At 43.0% G+C, this 26,055-nt stretch overlaps 1 protein-coding gene across 2 annotated transcripts in view; it reads left to right on the top strand.

The window, feature by feature from the left end:
- Nucleotides 1-26,055, top strand: part of LOC115139714 (rhotekin-like) — an 88,449-nt gene that overhangs the window by 43,617 nt on the left and 18,777 nt on the right. For both annotated transcript variants that reach the window (XM_029677406.2, XM_029677407.2), the window contains exons 2-4: nt 22,295-22,509; nt 22,687-22,748; nt 23,413-23,466. In XM_029677406.2, coding sequence (XP_029533266.2) covers nt 22,295-22,509; nt 22,687-22,748; nt 23,413-23,466 — 331 coding nt within the window. The remainder of the gene's footprint in view (nt 1-22,294; nt 22,510-22,686; nt 22,749-23,412; nt 23,467-26,055) is intronic.

Here is a 26,055-nt window from a genome sequence, read left to right as displayed (position 1 = left end):
CAATTTATTTATTTCAGGAGCAAAACTAGTACTCTGTGCTCTAGGTCATTGGACACCATTAGATCTGCACCTGTCGGTTATTCTTGTAACTGTTATGGCCAACTATGGTTACACCTCCTGGGTCTTTTCCAGAACAGGGGTTCCCCTTTCAGTGGAGTCAGCAGGATGTCATGTATTGGTTAATCCTGTAGAGTGCCACCATCTGTTGCTATGGTCTTACATGCATGAAACTATTTCTATGACTCTACAGGTTGCATGTCTTATTATCAAGACAATATGATAACGGTGGCTAAATGCCAGAGGTGATGAGCCATTAAGAGGAGTTACTGTGAGTATGACGTAAGGAGGGCAAATGTATAGGAAGTCTGTGCCAAGACTGGAAGGCAGTTGTATTCATGATTCAGCTCGGCTTTTATTATGAAGTAATAAAAAGTCTATTTGAAATCACATGCTCCGGTATTTGTGAAATATGATTGACCAAATATTTCCACGATAAGAATTGGTCAGTGCATGCTCTGAGTACGCGTGCTGGTGATTTGTCTGGCCTTGTGAATGTTGACCTGTTTAAAGGCCTTTCTCACATCGGCTATGGAGAACGAGATCCCGCAGTTGTCCAGAAGAGATGATGCTCTCGTGCTTGGTTTAGTGTTGCTTGCATCGAAGCAAGCATAGAAGGTATTTAGTTAGTCTGGTAGGCTCACGTCACTTGTCAGCTCGCGGCTGGGTTTCCTTTTGTAATCTGTGATAGTTTGCAAACCCTGCCACATCTGACGAGTGTCAGAGCCGTCGTAATAGGATTTGATCTTAGTCCTGTATTGACACTTTGTCTGGCTCTTTGGTCATATGCAGCATTTCTTATAGGAGTCCAAATCGGTGTCCCACTCCTTTTAAAGCGGCAGCTCTAGCCTTTAGCTCACTGCAGATGTTGCCTGTAATCCATGCCTTCTGGTTGGGATATGTACGTATGGTCACCGTGGGGACGATGACGTCGATGCACTTGTTAATAAAAACATTGACTGATGTGGTAAACACCTCATTGTTATTGGATGAATCCTGGAATATATTCCAGTTTGTGCCAGTGAAACAGTCCTGTAGCTTAGCATCCATTTCATTGGACAACTGTTTAGAATTTTTTCAGGAGGATGGAGCTATGGTCAAATTTGCCGAAGGGAGGGTGAGCTTTATATACATTTCTTTGTGTGGAGTAAAGGTGGTCTAGAGTTTTGTTGCCTCTGGTTGCACAGGTGGCATGCTGGTAAAAGTGGGGGTAAAATGGATTTCAGTTTCCCTGCCTTAAAATCACTGGCCACTAGGAGTGCCGCCTCTGGATGTGCATTTTCTTATTTTCTTATGGCCCTATACAGCTCGTTGAGTGCGGTCTTAGTGCCAGCATCGGTTTGTGCTGGTAAATAGACGGCTATGAAAAATATAGATTAAAACTCTCTTGTTAAATAGTGTGGTCTGCAGCTGATCATAAAGGTATTCTAACTTGGGCGAGCAAAACCTTGAGACTTCCTTAACATTAGAGATTGCTGTTGTTAACAAAGAGACACACCCCTCCACCTTAACCTTATCTGACACTGCCGTACGGTTTTGATAATGCATAGAAAAACCAGCTAGATGTATCTTATCCATGTCCTTGTTCAGACACGATTCTGAGAAAAAAGATTTTACAGTTATTCAGATCCCATTGGTTGGATAGTCTCGAACGGAGCCCGTCCAGTTTGTTCTCCAGTGACTCTACGTTCACCAAAAGAACTGACGGTAGGGGTGGTTTATTTGCACACCAATGTAGGTTCATCAGTATGCCCGCCCGTCTGCCCCTTTTGCAGAGCTGCTTCCTGTTTCAAGTCTGGCGGATTAGGGCAAAACATCCACAGCAGCTGACTCTTTGAAGTAGAATTTGTGGTCCAAATCGAGGTTAGTGAGCGCTGTTTTGACGTCCAGAAGCTGTTTTCAGTTAAAAGAAATGATGGAGACATTGTGTACAAAAAAAGTCAAGACCAGTTTAGAAAAACTGAATTGGTTGGGAGCCCGTAAAATGGCTGCTATCCACTGCAGCACCATCTTCTACTTCCAGTGGCTCTGTGCCAACCTACAGTATAACGCTGCCAATGATCTGGCCTCTTCTGCTGTCTATTAAGCGCATGTGTGTAAGCGCTCAGATGTGAACAATGGTCTTAAGCGTGTGTGTGTGGGTTTGTAATGAATTGCTCCCAGACAGTCAGTTCCACCAATTACTCTCATTAGGTGTTTCCCATTCCTGTGAGATTGGCAGATGATGGAACGTCGTGGAGTACAAACTGTTCACCCGTCTCATTAGATCAGAGCTGGACAAAAACTTCTTTTTTTTCCAGGCTTATCTCAATTGTATTCATCCTCACACCTTTCACTCATTCCCTCACTGTTTTTTGAGGTATGTTCCAGAGCAGCTAGTTCTCCCAGGGTTGCGCAATTCTTAAAATCCTGCTTGGTTTCTCTGGATGCATCTCAATAGTCCAATGTGTGGCTTCCTCTCTTTGGGTCTTTCCCTTCATTTACAGGGATCTGAGAACATGGGGTAGGTGAAAGCAAGGTGGTTGAATACTGTAGGTTATTTCCTTTTACCTGTCCAGTTATTTCAGATTATTGCTGATGAAGGGAAGGAGATGAGGCCAGTGTAGACTATTGAGACTCAACCTTTCTTTCCAAGGGGGCAGGAGAAGTAGGAATGTTGTATTATTGGACTTCCTGTCTCTGTGTTTCCATTATAGAGTAGTATTCTGCAGTTCATGTACAGTGATCTTAAGACCATACGCTTATTTATGGCCAGGCTTGGTCTGTTCTGTACCCACCATTTCATACATCTTCTCTCTTTGGGTCTGGTGTGTGCTGAGACCACACACAGATGCACACACATGCTCATACACACACACACACACACGCACGCACACGCATGCCCCAGACTCTAGCGTAAATGTTGTATCACACACACTAGAAATAATATGGTACGTTATTGAAAGTCCATGCCTTTACTTTTCTGTTTGTCTCAAAGCTGGTTTTGATGAAGGACCAAAAGCTTTCCCTTGGATTTTGACAGATCATTTTTGGAATCTTCTTGACTTGTCCTACCGTATCTCCAGCTATGTGTGTTGACGTGACGTCTGATCCAGCTGAGAGATGGGTTTACAGTCAAACCGGAATCTAATTAAAAGAATCTGGAGTTAACACCCTCAATGTTAACGCCAATGAATTAATTTGGCAGGTTCAGTAACTTCTCTGAGCCTACTTATTTTAGTCAATTCTCACAACTGATAACCTGAGCACGGCAAGCGGTACCAGAGCGCCAAGTCTATGTCCAAGAGGCTTCTAAACAGATTCTACCCCCAAGCCATAAGACTCCTGAACAGCTAATCAAATGACTACCCAGACTATTTGCATTGCCACCCTACGGTGCTGCTACTGTCTGTTATTATCTATGCATAGTCACTTTAATAACTCTCCCTACATGTACATACAGTGGGGCAAAAAAAAGTATTTAGTCAGCCATCAATTGTGCAAGTTCTCCCACTTAAAAAGATGAGAGGCCTGTAATTTTCATCATAGGTACACTTCAACTATGACAGACAAAATGAGAAAAAAATCCAGAAAATCACATTGTAGGATTTTTAATGAATTTATTTGCAAATTATGGTGGAAAATAAACTTTTGTTATTGACCAAATACTTATCTCAATACTTTGTCATTGCCAACAAAGGGTATATAACAGAGGTCAAACTATTTCTGTAAGTCTTCACACACTGTTGCTGGTATTTTTTCCTCCATGCTGATCTCCTCTAGAGCAGTGATGTTTTGGAGCTGTTGCTGGGCAACACGGACTTTCAACTCCCTCCAAAGATTTTCTATGGGGTTGAGATCTGGAGACTGGCTAGGCCACTCCAGGACCTTGAAATGCTTCTTACGAAGCCACTCCTTCGTTGCCCTGGCGGTGTGTTTGGGATCATTGTCATGCTGAAAGACCCAGCCACGTTTCATCTTCAATGCCCTTGCTGATGGAAGGAGGTTTTCACTCAAAATCTCACGATACATGGCCCCATTCATTATTTCTTATTACACGGATCAGTCGTCCTGGTCCCTTTGTAGAAAAACAGCCCCAAAAGCATGATGTTTCCACCCCCATGCTTCACAGTAGGTATGGTTTGGATGCAACTCAGCATTCTTTGTCCTCCAAACATGACGAGTTGAGTTTTTACAAAAAAAGTTATATTTTGGTTTCATCTGACCATGTGACATTCTCCCAATCTTCTTCTGGATCATCCAAATGCTCTCTAGCAAACTTCAGACGGGCCTGGACATGTACTGGCTTAAGCAGGGGGACACGTCGGGCACTGCAGGATTTGAGTCCCTGGCGGCGTAGTATGTTACTGATGGTAGGCTTTGTTACTTTGGTCCCAGCTCTCTGCAGGTCATTCACTAGGTCCCCCCGTGTGGTTCTGGGATTTTTGCTCACTGTTCTTGTGATCATTTTGACCCCACGGGGTGAGATCTTGCGTGGAGCCCCAGATCGAGGGAGATTATCAGTGGTCTTGTATGTCTTCCATTTCCTAATAATTGCTCCCACAGTTGATTTCTTCAAACCAAGCTGCTTACCTATTGCAGATTCAGTCTTTCCAGCCTGGTGCAGGTCTACAATTTTGTTTCTGGTGTCCTTTGACAGCTCTTTGGTCTTGGCCATAGTGGAGTTTGGAGTGTGACTGACTGAGGTTGCGGACAGGTGCCTTTTTATACTGATAACAAGTTCAAACAGGTACCATTAATACAGGTAACGAGTGGAGGACAGAGGAGCCTCTTAAAGAAGAAGTTACAGGTCTGTGAGAGCCAGAAATCTTGCTTGTTTGTAGGTGACCAAATACTTATTTTCCACCATAATTTGCAAATAATGTGATTTTCTGTATTTTTTATTTTATTTTGTCTGTCATAGTTGAAGTGTACCTATGATGAAAATTACAGGCCTTTCATCTTTATAAGTGGGAAAACTTGCACAATTGGTGGCTGACTAAATACTTTTTTGCCCCACTTTATTACCTCAATTAATTCGCCTGCACATTGACTCCGTACTGGTACCCCCTGTATATAGCCCCTGTATTTACTGCTGCTCTTTAATCATTTGTTATTCTGATCTCTTACCTAAAAAAAAAAAGTATTTTCTTAAAACTGCATTGTTGGTTAAGGGCTTGTAAAAGTAAGCATATCACTAAGGTCTTCACCTGTTGTGCTGGCTAGCTTGCTAGCTACTTCCAGACACAAATGAGGGAACAGCTCACTCTGACCATTTTACTCATCCTAGCAGAGCTGGTTTGGTTATCCAGAGCGTTGGTGACTGTAACTGTGCTGCTGGCAACAACTTATGCTTTTTTGCCAACGTTTACTGACACCGGTCATATTCAACGGGTGTTGAGCTGGGTAAATTTGTCAGTTATTCTGTGCTCTGCCACACTAAGAAGAGGATGCTCTGAAATCTGAGTAGATGGCCAGAGATAATTTACCAGCTATGTCTATGTTAAAGGAATTTAAGAAAATCCTATATGTGTTCATAAACCAATTTAAATCACAATTTGTACGATCCTTATTTGCATAAAATAGACAGAGACCAGTCTGCCAAAATTAGCCAATAGCATTTATTCTCGAGAGCGCTGATGATAGTACCATGTACATCAGTTTATATATTACATATGACGTCATAGGTTTTAAAATGTCCCTCCTCTCCGACCAGGACAAAGCAGCTACAAAAGTTAATTCCAACTCACTAGCACACATACATGACACACTATATCTGGATTAACTCCTGAAGTCTCACCATAGTTTATTACCCCTTAGCAGACAGTTCCAGTCCCCCCCAGATACGGAAAACCTGGAGGGGCTCTCACTGTCTTATTCTATCTCCACAGAGTTATAGCTGATTCGGTTCAAACATAGGTTAAGGATCCTCTTTGCTTACTTTAGACACACATGCATTCCTCTCTTTCGCCCTACAACCTAGTTGGAACGGTGTTTATTATTTTTAATTACTCCTTGTTCATGCTACATAACCTCTAATCCCTAATGGTTAAGTTTCTGAGTAGAATTATTTAATCATTTATCTTAAACCTTGATAAAATATATTAACAGTTTATCGACCGTTGTCGCAGTGATGACATGAACATTCTATTGAAATGGTTACTTGCATAGTGGAGTCTTTTGTTTGGACATGTAGCTAGCTAGCTAAACAATAAACCATAATCCCAACTCATAACGTTACTACCCTACATGAATCTGCAGGTAGCTAACCAACCAGGTTCAATGTTAGCTAGCTAGCTAATATTAGACTATAACTATCAATGAAAATGGCTCTGAGATACAAAGAACATTACTACACATAACATTAGCTAGCGAGCCAGCCAGCTAACGTTAGCTACATTCAAATGGCTTGCCCTCCTGTGAAATTGTGATGTTGGACATACGCCTAGTTTCCTGAAATGAGTGACAAATGTGAGATTATGCATGTAATGCCATCATTATAAAGGTGAATTTTTATGGTGAACATTTTCTTCCCCAAACTTGAAACTCACACGCTGCGTATGTATGCCAGGCTCTACACCGGTTTATAAAGCGGATTGTGCTTAATTTTAAGAATTTATTTGGCCAGCTACGTCTACAGATACAAAACATATATGCCTAGGGGCTAGGCTACAGTTGTGGCCAAAAGTTTTGAGAATGACATAAATATATATTTCCACTAAGTTTGCTGCCTCAGTGTCTTTAGATATTTTTTTGTAAGATGTTACTATGGAATACTGAAGTACAATTACAAGCATTTCATAAGTGTCAAAGGCTTTTATTGACAATTACATGAAGTTGATGCAAAGAGTTCATATTTGCAGTGTTGACCCTTCTTTTTCAAGACCTCTGCAATCCGCCCTGGCATGCTGCCAATTAACTTCTGGGCCACGTCCTGACTGATGGCAGCCCATTCTTGTATAATCAATGCTTGGAGTTTGTGGGTTTTTGTTTGTCCACCTGCCTCTTGAGGATTGACCACAAGTTCTCAATGGGATTAATGTCTGGGGAGTTTCCTGGCCATGGACCCAAAATATCGGTGTTTTGTTCCCCGAGCCACTTAGTTATCACATTTGCCTTATGGCAAGGTGCTCCGTCATGCTGGAAAAGTCATTGTTCGTCACCAAACTGTTCCTGGATGGTTGGGAGAAGTTGCTCTCAGGATGTTTTGGTACCATTCTTTATTCATGGCTGTGTTCTTTAGGCAAAATTGTGAGTGAGCCCACTCCCTTGGCTGTGAAGCAACCCCACACATGAATGGTTTCAGGATGCCTTACTGTTGGCATGACACAGGACTGATGGTAGTGCTCAACTTGTCTTCTCTGGACAAGCTTTTTTCCAGATGCCCCAAACAATCGGAAAGGGGATTCATCAGAGAAAATGACTTTACCCCAGTCCTCAGCAGTCCAATCCCTGTACCTTTTGCAGAATATCAGTCTGTCCCTGATGTTTTTCCTGGAGAGAAGTGGCTTCTTTGCTGCCCTTCTTGACACCAGGCCATCCTCCAAAAGTCTTTGCCTCACTGTGCGTGCAGATGCACTCACACCTGCCTGCTGCCATTCCTGAGCAAGCTCTGTACTGGGGGTGCCTCGATCCCGCAGCTGAATCAACTTTAGGAGATGGTCCTGGTGCTTGCTGGACTTTCTTGGGTGCCCTGAAGCCTTCATCACAACAATTGAACCCTTCTCCTTGAAGTTCTTGATGATCTGATAAATGGTTGATTTAGGTGCAATCTTACTGGCAGCAATATCCTTGCCTGTGAAGCCCTTTTTGTGCAAAGCAATGATGACGGCACGTGTTTCCTTGCAGGTAACCATGCTTGACAGAGGACGAACAATGATTCCAAGCACCACCCTCCTTTTGAATTTTCCAGCCTGTTATTCGAACTCAATCAGCATGACAGAGTGATCTCCAGCCTTGTCCTCTTCAACACTCACACCTGTGTTAATGAGAGAATCACTGACATGATGTCAGCTGGTCCTTTTGTGGCAGGGCTGAAATGTTTTTGGGGGGATTCAGTTCATTTGCATGGTAAAGAGGGACTTTTCAATTCATCTGATCACTCTTGATAACATTCTGGAGTATATGCAAATTGCCATCATACAAACTGAGGCAGCAGACTCTGTGAAAATTAATATTTGTGTCATTCTCAAAATGTTTGGCCACGACCTTACATGAGGTGTGAGACTGAATTGAAAAAGTCTCAAAAAAAGGCGCGCCATTTTTTTCTCCTTACTGCACACAAGCTGGGCATCATTCACAAGTGATAGACTAATATTGTCACCCATCACACTGTTCTTGATTTAATCTTGTATTTACATACAGTGCCAGTCACTGTATTAGTGTTTGGACACACCTACTCATTTCAGGGTTTTTCTTTTTACTATTTTCTACATTGTAGAAAATCTTTTTAAGAGGCCATCACCCTGTTTTCTCCCACAATTGCATAGCCTATAGAAATGTGGCGCAACATCAGCTCATGGGCTCTCATGAAGTGCTTGATTCGATTTGACGACATTTGCATTGAAGTCAGTGATTAGAGGGACAATAGAGTGTGGGGCAGTTAGCAAATTTGGTAGGCTACTAATGACCATCAGAGCTTGGAGAAGCCTAATTACCGTGACTGAACGATCACGTGGAATTTGACTGCCGTCATGACTCGTGACCGCCAATGTGGCAGTAATACGGTCACCATAACAGCCCTAACTAGGGGTACTAGGCCTGTGTAATTGACTACAAACCAAGGTGTAGTGCATTAGGGTGAGGCTAGTCAGTGCCAGAAGGTCTTATTGTGTCTGTAAGCAAGGCTGGGCTTGGCTGCCAGTCTACACTCGTAATGAAGGACCTTGTTGTTGTGCCTCTGATGTGCACTTTGAAGATGTTAGAATAACTGTCCACATTTACTTTTCCTCAGCCAACAAGACGAGTAACGAACAGCTAAATCACTAGCCCATGTCAGTCGTCCATCCCCCATAGTAGAAAAGTTGACCTTATTCTGTTGGTCAGCTTGTCGATAAAGAACTAGCCTGTTCCAAACAGACTCTAGGATAGTTGTGGGATGATGGGTAGACAAAGTAGTAAGCTACGTGCGAAAGTTCCGTAATGTAAGTAGCGGGAAAACACACAGTTGTCAAAAGTGCACTGCACACGCCAGCAGTTTAATTTAAATGTTTAAATTGAACCTTTTATTTAACTAGGCAAGTCAGTTAAGAACAAATTCTTATTTACAATGAAGGCCTACACCGGCCTAACCTGGATCACACTGGGCCAATTGTGCACCGCCCTATGGGACTCCCTGGAATCGAACCAGGGTGTCTCTAGTGACTCCTCAAGCACTGAGATGCAGTGCCTTAGACCGCTGCGCCACTCGTGAGCCCAAGGGACCTTCATGTGACAGAGATGAAAATATCCCTTAGAAAAACAGGAGATCTAATGTGCAACAACTAGTTACTAATATGACCAGGATTGTGTCTTTGGCTACTGGACAATGAAAGATAGTTTAAATAAAATAATTGCCTCCACGGATATGGTCTGATTTTGGCTACTTTGAAGCAAGGTAAGACATTCCTCATAACATGTATCTAAACGTTCTGGTTTCAAACATTTTAAATGTGTCCATTTTCAAAATGTTGTGTGACTGTGCTGATTAAGCCGGCCTTCCATTGCCTATGCATTTTCTGTTTGAGATCCTGGTTGTCTGCTCAAAGGCTCTGTATTTGTATGCTGTACTGGTGTGATAAATAAGTTGCAGAAGAAAGATACGGTGCACACGCGCCAATTTAATAAGCATGACCAGTCAAATGTATTTCCATCGACTGGTATTTCCATTAATGAATAGGCAAAAAAAAGAGCATTATTTCGCAATGGGATTTTCTTCCTCTTCTTCTGGACGGTTGGCTGAAGCCAAATGTATTCATCGGCTTCAGCCGAAAGCAGGCTATTACTAGCTATTACCGGCTAACGGAAACCCTGCCCTACACACACATCCACCAACACCACCATGAATCCAACCCCCCAGCTAGCAAAATACAATTTTTCAAAGAATGAACAGTGCTATGTGAAAACCCTAGGCTTGTAGCTCAGCTCCAAATACCATACACACACCGCCCCCCCCCTCCTCCGAGCTGGGGCTCAGCTGCACTGTAACACTCTGCGCCTTTGTGTGAGAACAGCTGGCTGCAGAGTGACACGGTCACACACTGCATATCATACTCCCCCCAGACAAACATGCGTGCGCACACACACACACACACACACACTGCACCACGTAGAACTATAACAGTCTATTGTTTGTGAATAAATTTGAATACATTTGATGGTTGTGTTCAGTTCTATATGTATTGGAACAAAGGCCTCTGGCTTTCCACCATCAGAAAGTGCAGAGTCCATTCAGGCCCTGGTGACGACAGAGCTCTGGCAGTAGCCTGGGGAGGGGAGAAGTATGCGCCTTGGCCCGGACCATGGTTGGACCGCTTTGTAACCGTCTCGCTCTCATTAATGGAGGCAGGCTAACACCCCACCCAGTAACTGCCTTGCCTCCTAATCCCCGGTACCAGAACCAAACCACTACAGTATGCCCTACACCTGATCAAGATATTTATTTGGGTTCATTTAGTGTTTGTGTTGTATATTTGCATTTGGTGGAACCTGTTTGTTTGTTAGCCTATGCTAACACATACACTACAGAGGCAATGTCTATCTTTGTGTGCAGGATAGATAGACAGACAAAAGTCTGAGGCTGTTTTTGTGCATGTCATGAAATTATAGTGTGTGACTGTGTGCATTTGTGATTGTGACTGAATGAGAGAGACACAAGGCCCATGCTTTTTGTGTGTTAATGACAGTCTGCTGATGTACGTTCCTCTCGCCCCTCGTGACCACATCCCACAGCTCCCTTGGGCCTCTCCAGGCCCTGCCCCTCCCTCCGTCCACCGCAGACATGCCCCGGGTGTGGGAGAGAGGGAGCAAGGGAAAGCAGAAGAGGAAGAAAGAGGAAGGGATTTGGGTGGAGTGGGCAGGCACATAGTTGTGGCTGACAAATTAAAAGCCAGCTAGCTTTGGTCACTAAAACCCTGATGAATGGGAGTGGTCAGGAATTCAGCTCACTCTGTGTATGGTGTTTGTCTGTGTGTGTGTGTTCCTTTGGGTGTCAATGAAAGATTGTGCAGTGGGGAAAATGAACCCTAAAGTATTTTAAAGAGGGCTGCTTATTTACTCTATGCTGATTGGTGCAGATGGTCAGCGAATGAGGATGTCTATGTAGCTCATAGTGGAGGGGTCTCTTCCACACCTCTCCGGTCCTGTGCCTCTGTGATTAACTCTATAATAAAGGTAACCCTCCCCCTACAGCCGTGGGTTAAGCTCTTGATACTGGTGCTGCTTTCCCTGCTGTCACTCCTCTTTCCATTGTTCTCACTGTCTTTTCCTCTTTGCTCTCTCTCGCTCCCTCTCCTTGGTAATCTCGGCTGCTCTAAGTAGTCAGTCGGTGCTTATGTCACAGACAGACAGGATACTCGGGCAGCAAGGGCAGGAAGTGACCTCACAGTACTAGTACTGGAAAAAACTCTAGTAGTAGAAAGCACAGGGGGAAAATGGCAGCTGTTTGACTTCTAAAACACGGCAGAAAGACGTTATAAGATATCTGATGGCAAACATTTAGTAATGAATTGCATACAAGTGTAACTTCATCACCTTGTGTGCCGCACTACAGAGACTCGCCGATTTTAGAATGCTATTGACTCACCAGCTCCCGCTTTTTTCTGTTGTGCTCTTTCCAACGAACACATGACTGGCTCAACTGTTCTGGGGAACTACGGTAAACTTCATAATGTGACGGGTAAAATGAAGAACGCAATCTGCTTTATTTCCTAACGTTTTGCACAAGTTGACTGCAGGTATTTGGCAGCTCCCCCGGCACCTCTCTGATTCAGAGTGGTTGAGTTAAATGCCGGAAGACACATTTCAGTTGTTGTACAACTGACTAGGTATCCCCCCTTTTCCCTTTAACTAAAGTAGCTACAAATATTCACAATTATTGGAAAACAAAGAAATAGTATTGACGGTAGTGAAAAACCATCCCATGACATTTTTCCAAATACCCAGGTATACGGTACACTGCCCAAGCCTAACGCACACATGTGATTCATGTGTTGAACTGTCAATCACATCAATAGCAGACTAGAAGCTCCCACACTGTGCCTGCTCCTGAACTGGTGCTGTTGAACTATCCTTCCATCTGGGGTTGGCGAGTCCATGATCCTGGGTAGGGTTCAGGGGTCAGAGAGGAAGCCTAACCAAGCAGAACAACACAATGTAAACAAGGCCGTGTGAAATCCCCAGTGTGATGACCCAGGCCCAACACATCACACTGATCACAGAGAGGCTGCCAACACTCTACTTACACCAGGGGATCACCAGCACACACACGCATCCATGTGTCTCCTGTCTGTCCCTCTAAGCCTCACAGACAGACAGACCAGAAGATTCCATCTCCCTCAATTATTCCAATCTGGGCTCATTTTCAACACTCACGCTTCATTACCTGGGAACAGACTGGTCCCTGTAACCCCGCTGCCCCCTCACCCTTCCATCTTCTCGCTCTTTTTCACTGTCTCCCATCCAACATACTCCCATCTTGCACTCACTCTCACTGCCACTGACGGGCACCCTGGCATGGGGCACTGTATTGACACCAGACATACAAATGGGGTGGTCTGAAAAGAACTGTCTGTTTGGCGGTGCTAGGTGTGCTCCTTTTGTGTGTATTATATTGTCCTTTGTGCATTCAGCCTCCGCTTGTAATGAGATAAAGCTGTTTTTATATTAGGAACCGTAGCGAGGGAAAACAATTGCATCACAGTTTTAGATATGGTGTGTACGTACTGTAGATATCAGACTTCATCACACTCCTCAGACATACCTTATCCCTGTTAGAATGCCAGAGGAGAGCTTGACCATGTTTTCCTGTGTGCATTCGTTCATTTGTGTGGGTGTGTGCGTTTGTGTGTGTGTGTGTGTGTGTGTCAGGCATTGGCACGGAGTGGGATTAATAACAGAACTAGGTTGAACGTATCATTTTGGGAAAGCCCCGGAGGAGAAGGCTGCTAATTTCATCTCTATAAGTACAGTGAACCTGACTGGCATGTAGGGCAGCAGCACAGCTCCTGTACATTTTGTGCAGTTGAGTCCGTTTCTACGGTAACCTGGACTCTTTACAACGTCATGAAACGTTGTTGCTCCTTGCTGAAACAAGCACGGGGTTGTAGCGAACGAGTATTCGGTTGCCTATGCATCGTCCCTCATCCATGCAGCAGCAGCAGGCATAGAAGTAGAATGATTGGAATGGGCTTGGAACCTTTAACCGTGCATTGTTTTACATCAGATAGCGCTTCGATTCCATCATCATAGATCAAAAGTTGTCCGGCTACGATGGGCTGCCATGACATTTGGAACATTTCCTCCTCAAAACTGATTTGAATTCACCTAAGCTAAAACAAATGTCAATAATGTTGATGTTTTTTTGGTCTTGGAGTCTTAGTCGCCCCATTTTACATCTAGCTAAAGATTATTGTGCTTCAGTTGCTAGATTTCCATCTGCATGGCGACATACTTTAATGAGAATATTCATAAATCCATGTAAAGAAAGTGTTTCCATCAAACAAACTTAAAAATGTGTGACGTAGTGCGGCCAAAATGTTATTTTTCGCTTAGATTTTATTCGGTACATTAAACTTAAAGTTGTATGTCTCAACTCTCTCGATTAGTTTTGTCACAAAAACTGTAGGAAATATGCCTACTCTGGTTTTGGCATGTGTGCTCTAACAGCTCGCAGATCCCGTGTGGATAAGTTGTGCGGGTAGTAGGGGTGGGCGATACGGCAAATAAATGGTCACGATATATATATATTTTTTTCATTCGATAACGACAATTATCAGGATATTAATCAAATAATGTTTTAAAAGGTGCATATCTGCTTCAGACTTAAGAATGCCTGAACAAACTTCTCCGCAGGTAGCCTTGTGGTAAGTGCATTTGGCCAGCATCCGAAAGGTTGCTAGATTGAATCCCTGTCCTGACAAGTTAAAAATCTGTCATTATACCCCTGATCAAGGTAGTTAACCCACTATGCCCCGATTTAGTCTGTCATTGTAAATATAAGTTCTTAACGGACTTAACTAGTTAATTTTTTTAAATGTAATGATGTGAGCTACACAAAATTATACTTTAAGGAAAATTGTTCCATGTTTGTGGCCAGGGAGCACATACCTGGGGTCAATTAAATTGATAAGCCTCTTGAAACATTCCTTTTCGACTGTGCTAATTGGTAGCATGTCCTAAGCAATGCAATGCATGATAGCATTTGTGATGTCTTTTTGCTTTTAGGGCATAAACACTGTCAGTGTTGACTACTTCGGGCAAACATCCCTAGATTGGCTGGTGCTTGAGGGGCGTTGATCAATACCGTGGCGCAAACTCAAACTGCTTCCATGTTCCAAAGAGTGATTTTGCTTCAGATGTTGAAAAAGGTTTTTGTCGTATTTACCAGACTTCGTAGCCACCTGTCTACGGCACAATTTCCACCGAACATTGCTTTGCTCTTTGTCGGACTTCAAAAAGCCAAACCACTTCCAAATATCTGAAACAGTTGAACCCTTTTTATCAATAATTTCTTAGTTAGTTTCTGCTCCTTCTCCATGGCTATCACTGCCACTGTTTTCGCCTACATCACTCATTGTTCGTGGTTAATAGTGGCTACTCCATCACTAAGCGGTTTTTAGTGCGCGTATACCTGTCCATGTGCATATTGTCACTTCTCCGCACGTTCCTGATGCGTTAGAGGTGAAATGGACTGCTGTACCTAAATATTCTATATCGACATTATCGAAAATTAATCTAAACGTTTTTATATCGTTATTGAGGGAAGTAATTACCTCCTAATTATTAATATTGATTTATCGCCCAGCCCTAGTGTAACAGTATAACTTTAGACCGTCCCCTCACATCAACAACAGTCACCCACGAAGCATCGTTACCCATCGCTCCAAAAAAGCCGCGGCCCTTGCAGAGCAAGGGGAACCACTACTTCAAGGTCTCAGAGCAAGTGACGTCACCGATTGAAACGCTATTTAGTGTGCACCACCGCTAACTAGCTAGCTGTTTCAAATCCGTTACACTAGCGGGTAGGCTACATGATGATATAATTATGTACTGTATAAGAGCGAAAATATTTGTATTTGTTAAACCGCAGTCAAGCATTGATTATCATGTCACCAGAATAAAACCCTAGATATTTATTGGAAATGAGCATCAAGATGTTGCAGGAATTAAATTCCTCTGTTTTAATACACAATTAAAATGAAACACTCTGTCAATTCATAAGAATTTGTATGACTCTTATTTGTATAAAATGGACAGAGCCCAGTCTTAAAGTCAATCAGCAGCGTTTATTCACGAGAGTACTGCCCATTATACATTTTACCACAGGTTATAAACTGAAAATTACGTCATTAGTTTCAGTACTAGCCCGTCTCATCTCCGCTCCAGTACGATGGCTGTATGGTTCTCACATAGTCTCTCCCTATTAAGATAATTTATGACCGAACCAAGGCCAGCCTGTGTAGATAAGCCTTCTAGCCAGTCTGGCTATAAGTTCATTAATTTCTACCAAGGTACAGACAGTCATTGTTCTAATTCTTGATTATATTTACACACGTTATATTCAGTACTAGGATTAAAAATAAAATTCATACATATACAGTAACATAATAGTATTCTGATTAGTACATATATAGTAACATAATAGTATTCTGATTAGTCAGTCCTGATTGAAATGTATACATAATTAGTCATTATTGATTAAAAAAATTCCCTTAACACAAGATCACCGTTCAAGTTATTTCATCTGTAGCCTAATAAACTACATGGTTTTCAGAGTTGTAGTGGGAGGACCACACAACATATCATTGTGTAACTCCAAGTTTACTTCGATATGATGGTTATTATATCAACATTTTGCACATAGACGTTTCCACTGCCATTTACCTACACAAAAAGATCCCATCATGTTGTAAATTGTACCGAAACTTCCTGTTTATTTCAAAGCTGTCATTTTTTAAAATGTGATATGACTTTACTCGCATAAAAATAGAAGATGGAAACGTTTGACTGGGCATGCATAAATTTGTCCAACAGCTGAGTCATTCACTGAAATCATCTTTGATTGCAACGATGCTGCTAACCAACCAGCTACCTACTTAGTGCTGCACACACACGATGTTGAATCTTCCAACAAAAGCTAGCTAGCAAGCTACTGTAGCGAGTAGTGATAATGCTTACATTATTATGAGTTTTCATGAAGCAGCTGCTCTTTTGCCATAACCTCCCGAGTCAGCTGCTGTGCTCAGCTGACCCAACAATATGACCGCGGAGAAACATGCCGATCTACGAACTGAGTTCTGATAATCAGTTCCTCTTAATTGTGGGCCTGCATGTTTACAAATTAAGGGTAACATCGCCTTGGTCCGTACAATTGCCCTTATTTTTAGCGCCCCAAAAACATAAATCTTCCAGATCAACTGTAATGTCAATACCATTGTAAAGCACAATTTCTCCCCTTTCCAACAGAATCAACTACACGACCTAAACGCTGCCCGTTTCTGCATAATTCAAGAAGACAATGAGCCCCGTCAGGTCTTTTTAAAAATGGCGGGTGGGGAAGCTAAACTAATTTGTGATAGTGAGAAGGAGAGATGTTGTGTGGGAAAATTGCTTTTTTTCCCACTCGATCTGTCCAACTCATCACCTTATCACTTTAAATGTAAATAAAACACTAAAGAGTTTGTGTCATTACATACCTATTTGAAGGTTTGTCGAATTTGAATCGGGTTTTTAGGGCGGTGCTAAAGTTATCTTCAGAAGTAAACAGCGGCATTGAGAGTCATGATCGCTTACAGTGACGACGCAAAAAATTACCCGTCACTGTCCATTTCTTGTTTTTAAACGATGAAAGAAGTGCTACACCTGTTGGAGAGATAGTAAAACAGAAATAGTTGCTTTATGCATGCTGTACGTTACGGCATGACGCGTCACGATATAACGGAGGGTCCGTTTCTTTCAACTTTTCTCCAATACTATAGAGCCATTACCATGTCGATCAACGCTTGAATAGAAACGTAGTTCACACCCCAGATTTGGAAGTCAACACAGTCGCTACAGTCCCATTAGTTTTCTTTGTAGCCTCGTTTGAATGTTGAGGTTGCGCACATTTGTACGGAATGGGGTGAGTTTACGTTAATTTAAACATGCTAGGCAAGCTTTTTATGTCAGTGAAGGAAGAGCTGGCGATGTCAGTAAGCTAGCTAGCTACAACCGTTAGCTACAAAGTTGATCAAGTCACTGCATTGGCGACCAACATCCTTGCACAGAATTTGTGCAGGAGATAGCCAACAGTTTGTTTTTATTTTCTCACAATTGCAAATATTAGATCACTGTCACAATGTTTAATAATTGAGCTATCTAGTTATTCTGCCTATTTCATGAAGTCATACAAGAGCGCAGTGATATAAATGAGGGACTATGGTATGTTTTCATGTTTTGTATGGCGGATGCTGATTATTCAAATTTGAATGAGTTCCACGTCCTACGAAACCGATCGGTTCATGGACAAGTGAGGCAGAGGAGTGACGCCGTCTGATTTGATACAATGATAACCCAGGCAATTTGATTGATAATGGCGACAGAGAGGGATGGCTGCTGTTTTACGGGCTCTTAACCAACTGTTATTTTGTTTGTTTTTTCGCATTGTGCAACTAATTTTGTTCATAATGTTGCTGCTACCGTCTCTTGGTTCTCGACATCAGAACAGCAATTTTCTCACCTCGAACTGGACAAAGATTGACATGAGTCCAATGTGAAGGATATGCTGCAGAGACAAGACCCAAATCTCTGTCATCCTGGTGTGGAGAAAAAGGGGGAGGAGGGTGGGGTGCCTTGTAAGAATTTGCCGACAAGTAGGTAAACCACCACAACCCTGCGTATTATTGGCCAATGTGCAATCATTGGAAAATAAACTGGATGATCTACAATTAAGACTATTCTATCGACGGGACATTTAAAAACTGTCATATCTTATGTTTCACCGATACGTGGCTAAACGACGACACGGATACTATAGAGCTGGCTGGCTTCTCCCTGCATCGGCAGGACAGAGCAGCTACGTCTGGGAAGACGAGGGGCGGGGGTGTGTGCATTTGTCAACTGCTGGTGCCCAATGTCTAAGTTCTCATCTATTCGTAGCAGTCTATTTACCACCACAAACCAATGCTGGCACTAAGACTCTACGGCCATAAGCAAACAGGAAAATACTCATCCAGAAGCGGCGCTCCTAGTGGCCGGGAATTTTACTGCCGGCAAATTTAAAAGCACATTTCTACCAGCATGTCATATGTGCAACGAGGGAAAAAACTCTTTACTTCACACACCAAGACGGATATGAAGCTCTCCATCGCCCTCCATTTGCCAAATCTGACCATAATTCGATCTTCCTGATTCCTGCTTACATGTTAAAATTAAAGCAGAAAGTACCAGTGACTCGCTCAATACGGAAGTGGTCTGATGATGCGGATGCTATGCTACAGGCCTATTCTGCTAGCACAGACTGGAATATGTTCCGGGATTCATCCAATGGCATTGAGGAATATACCACCTCAGTCCCCGGCTTCATCAATAAGTGCATTGACGACATCGTCCCCACATTGACTGTACATACATATCCAGATATACATATCTAAAATATAATCTTATTTAACACTTTTGTTTGTTTAGTACATGATTCCATATGTGTTATTTCATAGTTTTGATGTAGAAAATAGTCCAAATAAAGAAAAACCCTTGAATGAGTAGTTGTGTTCAAACTTTTGACCGGTAGTGTACATGGGTACACTTCCTGCTTTGGTCCTACGGGGTACAACTCAATTTACTTTCCTCCCTGTCTCTAAACACACACAAACACACTCTTATACACACACTTTGACTACACAAACTGACATAAAAGCACACATAAACACACACACTGCTGCCTAAAATTCATTCTGTAGTGCTGTTCTCCTTTCCCTCTTTGTTCAAAAAGACAGCATCAATATACCTTCATCTTTCTGTCTTCATTTCATGTCAGCTCTGCTCTTGCTTTACCTCTAACATTGTATGCATATTTTATATATATATATCACATATGGCACAGGCATCTTTAATAGAATATAATAAAACTTTGTCAATCCAGAATGGACATTTTTCATTGGCATCACCTTACATTGAAAGGATACATTCTCACGTCACACATTTTAAAACAGTCCATCATACCACATAGACTAAAAGCATATAGGTCATTGATACGTTTACTCCCACCTGACCGCTGCCCCAACTGCACTGTTCAAATAGATAGGTCCATATACTGATATACAATTTACGTTGCATTGAGGAGTCCAACAGCACAAGGAACTAATTGTTTTAAAACCTTCTTCTTAGCCATGGGCATTCTGAAGCACCGGCCTGAAGGAAGCCTCTCGAGCTGAGGGTGTAGAGGGTGGGAGGGATCGCCTACGGTAGCCAGTGCCTTCCTTTTTGGCTGTTTTGTGGAACAGACTGCTCAACTGTGCCTCTGGCTGACCAATTTCTTTGCTGGCTGTGTTTACTATTCTGGGCAGTTTGCTTTTGCTCCTCGCGCTCAGATTGCCATACCTGACTGTCATATTGAACGTGAGGATGCTCTCCACCAGACTGCGGTACATCCTCTCCAGAACATCCTGGCTGAACCCCAAATCCCTTCAATATCCTGACTTGAAAACACACGCAGGCTTGCTTTAAAAAAAAAAAAAGTGTCTGCATTCTCTGTAAAACTCAGCTTGTCATCAATTTGTGTCCCTAGGTATTTGAAACAGTCAACCACCTCCACTGGTTGATCGTTCAGAGAGAGTGGTTGGGACATTGGCAGGTTGTAGCCATTGATGATTAGCTCCTTTGTCTTGTCCACATTTGATGTGGCACTTGACCTGCACCATTCTTGAAGGTTATTGGCCCAATTAAAAAAAAATAAAAAAATAAAATTACAAATACCTTTTTAAAAAGCTGTCCCCATCTGACGTGGCTCTGATGGGATTATTTTCTTAAGATGCTGTGTCATCCGTGTACTTGAAAAACCTCACGTTGTTTCCTCGGATCTTCATCTCGTTAGTGTAGATGGAGAACAACAACTGTGAAAGGACACACCCCTGTGTTCAGGGTCAGTTTATCAGAGAGGACCCCATTTTAATGAGAACCCTCTGTGGCTGGTCAGTTAAGTCCAACCTGCGAGGCCTCCGGTGACATTCAGGTCCAGTAGTCGTTTCAGCAATGTGTTTATTTGTATTGAAAGCTGAACTAAAATCAATGAAAACAATTTGTGCATATGATTTTGCATGTTAATAGTGACTAGCTGTCATATTCACCAAGGGTCAGGGTAGCATCCTCAGTCCCCTCATTAACAATGTAAATGTTCTTTATCAGACTTAAACATGTTGGTCTGACAGTATTCCACAGGGAGAAATCTGTTAGACTTTAGAACCCCTTTGAACGTTAAATGATGTAATTGTTTTTGGAGATGATTTGAATTGATGATAATGTATTACTGTACTCTTGAACCAAAATGGCTGTATTAAAACAATATTGGTGTAGGCCCACAGCTTTACCCTGCTTGGTTTGGCTAGAGGACAATATATTTGGATGTGTTTGATTTAGAGCTGTTAGTGTATTTAGTGTTCCCCACCATGTCAAGCCAGTGTGGTTTTGTCCTAAGCTGTGCTATTTGTTCAAAGGGCATATTAGTTTACACTATACAACCCTGTTGTCTCTGTTACTGCCACAAGAGAGCTGTGGGCCACAATGCATAACAGCACTGGATCCAAAGAGCCTAAATGACTCCACATGTAGGCAAATGAGTCCAAGCCACATTCACTCCCATCCACCCCACTGCCCTTTTGCAGTGCTCTGTTTGGAATGGATGGGAGGAGAAGAGAGCGAGGCTATTTGAAGACCGTGGCGTGAAAAATGGCGTGAGAGAGACGGAAGGCGGGGAGAATAAAATACAGTGGAGAGGGAGGTCTGTAAGACCGTTATCACTTTGGAGTGGTATAACAAAGAGATTGAGTGTGAGAGGCAGAAGCGTGTGTGTGTTCATATTAAACATGTTTAATTGGACACAAAGCAGCAGATGAGATGTGGGTGGTTGTCATAGCAACAGGGGAGGTCAGTAGCTGGGACTAATTCCAAAACCCGAGAGAGGTAGAATAAAGGCTATGGGGGATCCTCAGTTCAAAATGAAACATGCGAAGAGACCAGTCCCATTTGTGTTTTCACCTATTTCTTTGTCTCGTCTCTTTCCTGCTTGCTTTGTCCTCCATGTTTATGTTGCTCTTTCTCTTCATCTCTGTGTTGGCATTCTGCTGGCGTCATGAAGTGTGTTGCAGTGATTTAGGCTCTGTTAAACCATGTTGAGTGTTGCATCTTCTAAGTCTCTCTCTCGCTCTCTCTCCATCTCGTCTCTTCATGATCAACCGTACTTTAGACCCCTTGTCCTAGATAAGCCACATCAGATTCACATTTTTTTAATATTTTTTTTTACAAACTTGTGATGGGAGCAGGAAGGGGTTTGGGGGTTGGGACTGAGGGGTGTGTCTGGGTGTTAATGTCTGGCGTCTCTCATGGTGGAATACAGGGCTCCACTGTTTTGACAGTTCCACTCGCTACGCCCTCCTGGGTGAGCTGCTCCCAAAGGGTGTGTGTGCTGTGCACGCAGGGAGGTGTTAAATGATTCAGCATCTTCGTGTCTGCGTGCCGGGGGGGGGGCACAAGGGCATATTTACAGCTTCTGCCTGACTAGCCTCTGTGCCCCAACCGACTGACTCTTCACCTCAGAGACACCAGAATGCTTTCAAGGGCATGCCCCACTAATGGGCCCATGAGAGGGCTTCATCTGGCCTACACACACTTTTGCCCTCTCTTTCTCTCTCATACACACAGACATGGCACATAACACACACTCTTACTCAGTCATTGTCTTACATTATAAATAAAATGTCCCTCTTACAGTCTCACTCCACACTCGAAGACCAAACCTGTTCCAGTCAGCACCATCTCTAACCTTTCTCTCTGTCTCTGTCTGTGTGTGTGTGTGTGTGTGTGTGTATAGGACAGTGACATCCAGAAGAAGATAGACCATGAGATCCGGATGCGTGACGGGGCCTGTAAGCTATTGGCTGCGTGCTCCCAGAGAGACCAGGCCCTGGAGGCAGCCAAGAGCCTGCTCACCTGCAACACCCGCATCATGGCCTACATGTCAGAGCTGCAGAGGATGAAGGAGGCCCAGGTCATGCAGAGGGTCGCACGAAGGTCAGATGGCACAAGGTAAGGGGACAGGGCATGGGAGTCGGGTTTTGGGCTGTATAGGAACTTATCGCTGCCAAAATGCTACTATCCCCATAGGATAAATGTCTAAATATGGTCTGGGTTGGCAATCGTTTAGGGTTTACAATTATAATTCCATTGTTTTCACCCCCCCCCCCCCATTTCTGTCTCTCCTAGATCATCAGATGCAGGGCCCATGGACGACAGACTACCCTGTAAGGGTAAGGTGGCCATCTCAGGTAGGCCCCGGTGATGTGCGTGTGTGCACAAATGTGAACGAGCGAGAGAGTCTGCGACAGACAGCTAGCGTGAGACCGGGTCCCCCTGTCTACCCAATAGCTGAGCTCCGTCTAGCCCACTTCATCAGCCTCTTCCTCATTCTTGGCCGCGTCCATGGCGACCTGCAGACGCTGTCTGTCAGGGCGGGGGGGGGGGATAGGGGGGTGAGGGTAAACAGGGCGTAGAATGAAGGAGGACTAAGTTAGGGGTGGAGGGGGAGAGAATGGGGGGGTTCAGTGAAAGCAGTAATTAAAGAATTATGATGAACTGCCCTGGTTCAGTGGGAGGACAAGAGGACAGTCTATCTGTCTGGGACTGCTCACAGCTGGAGGGCATACACAAAGGTTGTGATTAATCATTGATTGACTAAGTAGACAGGAAGCCATTCTCAGCTAGTGGCTCCAGTGCATAGGCATACACAAATTCAGCACACACACACAGATCACACACCGGGTATGACAGTGACTACCTGGTGGGAGGGTATAGGTCAGAGGTCTTCTACAGTTCGACCTGAGTGTGTGTGTGTGTACGTACGTGCGTGCGTGCATGTGTATATGCTCGTGCGAGTGTATATGTTACATTTGTGGTGGATTTCACTCGTCTGACTCTCCTTTGCCATTACAGACCTGCGGATCCCACTCATGTGGAAAGACACCGAGTACTTCAAGAACAAAGGAGGTGAGGAATCGGTGTGGTAGCACTGGTGTGAATCAAATCCTGTTATATTACCCATCGCTCTGAGTTTGTGACGTGAGTTGACTGAGGTGAAGTGAATCAAATTGAATGTGGGTAAAGTGGTGTGAAATCAGGTGCACATAACTATTTCAACCTGGGCCCATACCCACAAAGCCTCTCAGAGTATAAGAGTTAGGCCTGGGACGATACCAGTATCGCAATATTTTTTTAAATAAAAACACGAAGCAGACCAAACTCTTTGGTCCTGTAAAACCTGCTCTGTGTAAAAATATTGTTTGCTATAGCTTGGAAAATAAATACATGTGACTCTGGATGACAACATAATGGTGTTTGTTTCCAACATTAGGGCTGTTTTTCCTCAAGAAGTTAAAGCCGCTTCCTGTTTTGTTTCCTTGCCACGATACAAACAAGTATCGCTGTATTGGTATCGTCCCGGCCCTGATAGGAGTGCTGATCTAGGATCCGTTTCGCCTTTTACATCATAATGAATAACATGATATGGAACTGATCCTAGACCAGAGAACTCTAAAGAAAAAGAACTGAAGTAATGAACATGTAAGCGTAACAGTTCTGCTCTTTGAAAAGGACTTGTAGATCTGAAGAACTATACAGCTATTGAAACAATGCAGCTCATTGACAAGCAGACATTCCTACAGTGAGTCATTTGGGATGATGGCCACTGGCATAGAAACCTGCTGCACAGACAGCCCTTTTTCTGTTGTCTTTGGCTGTGCTACTGCAGCTGTGGTATGGTTTATGTTGACTGCTACTAGGGTTGCAGATTTGGGGGAATATTCAGAGGTGGGAATTAACGGGAATATATGGGAATTAACAGGAATATATATATATACAGTGCCTTGCGAAAGTATTCGGCCCCCTTGAACTTTGCGACCTTGTGCCACATTTCAGGCTTCAAACATAAAGATATAAAACTGTATTTTTTTGTGAAGAATCAACAACAAGTGGAACACAATCATGAAGTGGAACGACATTTATTGGATATTTCAAACTTTTTTAACAAATGAAAAACTGAAAAATTGGGCCTGTAAAATTATTCAGCCCCTTTACTTTCAGTGCAGCAAACTCTCTCCAGAAGTTCAGTGAGGATCTCTGAATGATCCAATGTTGACCTAAATGACTAATGATGATAAATACAATCCACCTGTGTGTAATCAAGTCTCCGTATAAATGCACCTGCACTGTGATAGTCTCAGAGGTCCGTTAAAAGCGCAGAGAGCATCATGAAGAACAAGGAACACACCAGGCAGGTCCGAGATACTGTTGTGAAGAAGTTTAAAGCCGGATTTGCATACAAAAATATTTCCCAAGCTTTAAACATCCCAAGGAGCACTGTGCAAGCGATAATATTGAAATGGAAGGAGTATCAGACCACTGCAAATCTACCAAGACCTGGCTGTCCCTCTAAACTTTCAGCTCATACAAGGAGAAGACTGATCAGAGATGCAGCCAAGAGGCCCATGATCACTCTGGATGAACTGCAGAGATCTACAGCTGAGGTGGGAGACTCTGTCCATAGGACAACAATCAGTCGTATATTGCACAAATCTGGCCTTTATGGAAGAGTGGCAAGAAGAAAGCCATTTCTTAAAGATATCCATAAAAAGTGTTGTTTAAAGTTTGCCACAAGCCACCTGGGAGACACACCAAACATGTGGAAGAAGGTGCTCTGGTCAGATGAAACCAAAATTGAACTTTTTGGCAACAATGCAAAACGTTATGTTTGGCGTAAAAGCAACACAGCTCATCCTGAACACACCATCCCCACTGTCAAACATGGTGGTGGCAGAATCATGGTTTGGGCCTGCTTTTCTTCAGCAGGGACAGGGAAGATGGTTAAAATTGATGGGAAGATTGATGGAGCCAAATACAGGACCATTCTGGAAGAAAACCTGATGGAGTCTGCAAAAGACCTGAGACTGGGACGGAGATTTGTCTTCCAACAAGACAATGATCCAAAACATAAAGCAAAATCTACAATGGAATGGTTCAAAAATAAACGTATCCAGGTGTTAGAATGGCCAAGTCAAAGTCCAGACCTGAATCCAATCGAGAATCTGTGGAAAGAACTGAAAACTGCTGTTCACAAATGCTCTCCATCCAACCTCACTGAGCTCGAGCTGTTTTGCAAGGAGGAATGGGAAAACATTTCAGTCTCTCAATGTGCAAAACTGATAGACATACCCCAAGCGACTTACAGCTGTAATCGCAGCAAAAGGTGGTGCTACAAAGTATTAACTTAAGGGGGCTGAATAATTTTGCAGGCCCAATTTTTCAGTTTTTGATTTGTTAAAAAAGTTTGAAATATCCAATAAATGTCGTTCCACTTCATGATTGTGTCCCACTTGTTGTTGATTCTTCACAAAAAAATACAGTTTTATATCTTTATGTTTGAAGCCTGAAATGTCGCAAAGTTCAAGGGGGCCGAATACTTTCGCAAGGCACTGTATATATATATATATACACATGCATGCAAATGTATATTAATACCATTTAAATGTAGATGTATTTTGCATTGGATATATTTACCATATCATATGGAGACAGAAACAT

This window comes from Oncorhynchus nerka, linkage group LG13, assembly GCF_034236695.1.
Source record: "Oncorhynchus nerka isolate Pitt River linkage group LG13, Oner_Uvic_2.0, whole genome shotgun sequence".
Taxonomy (NCBI): domain Eukaryota; kingdom Metazoa; phylum Chordata; class Actinopteri; order Salmoniformes; family Salmonidae; genus Oncorhynchus; species Oncorhynchus nerka.
Note: the sequence above shows the minus strand (reverse complement) of the source record. Positions and strands in the feature narration are given on the sequence as shown.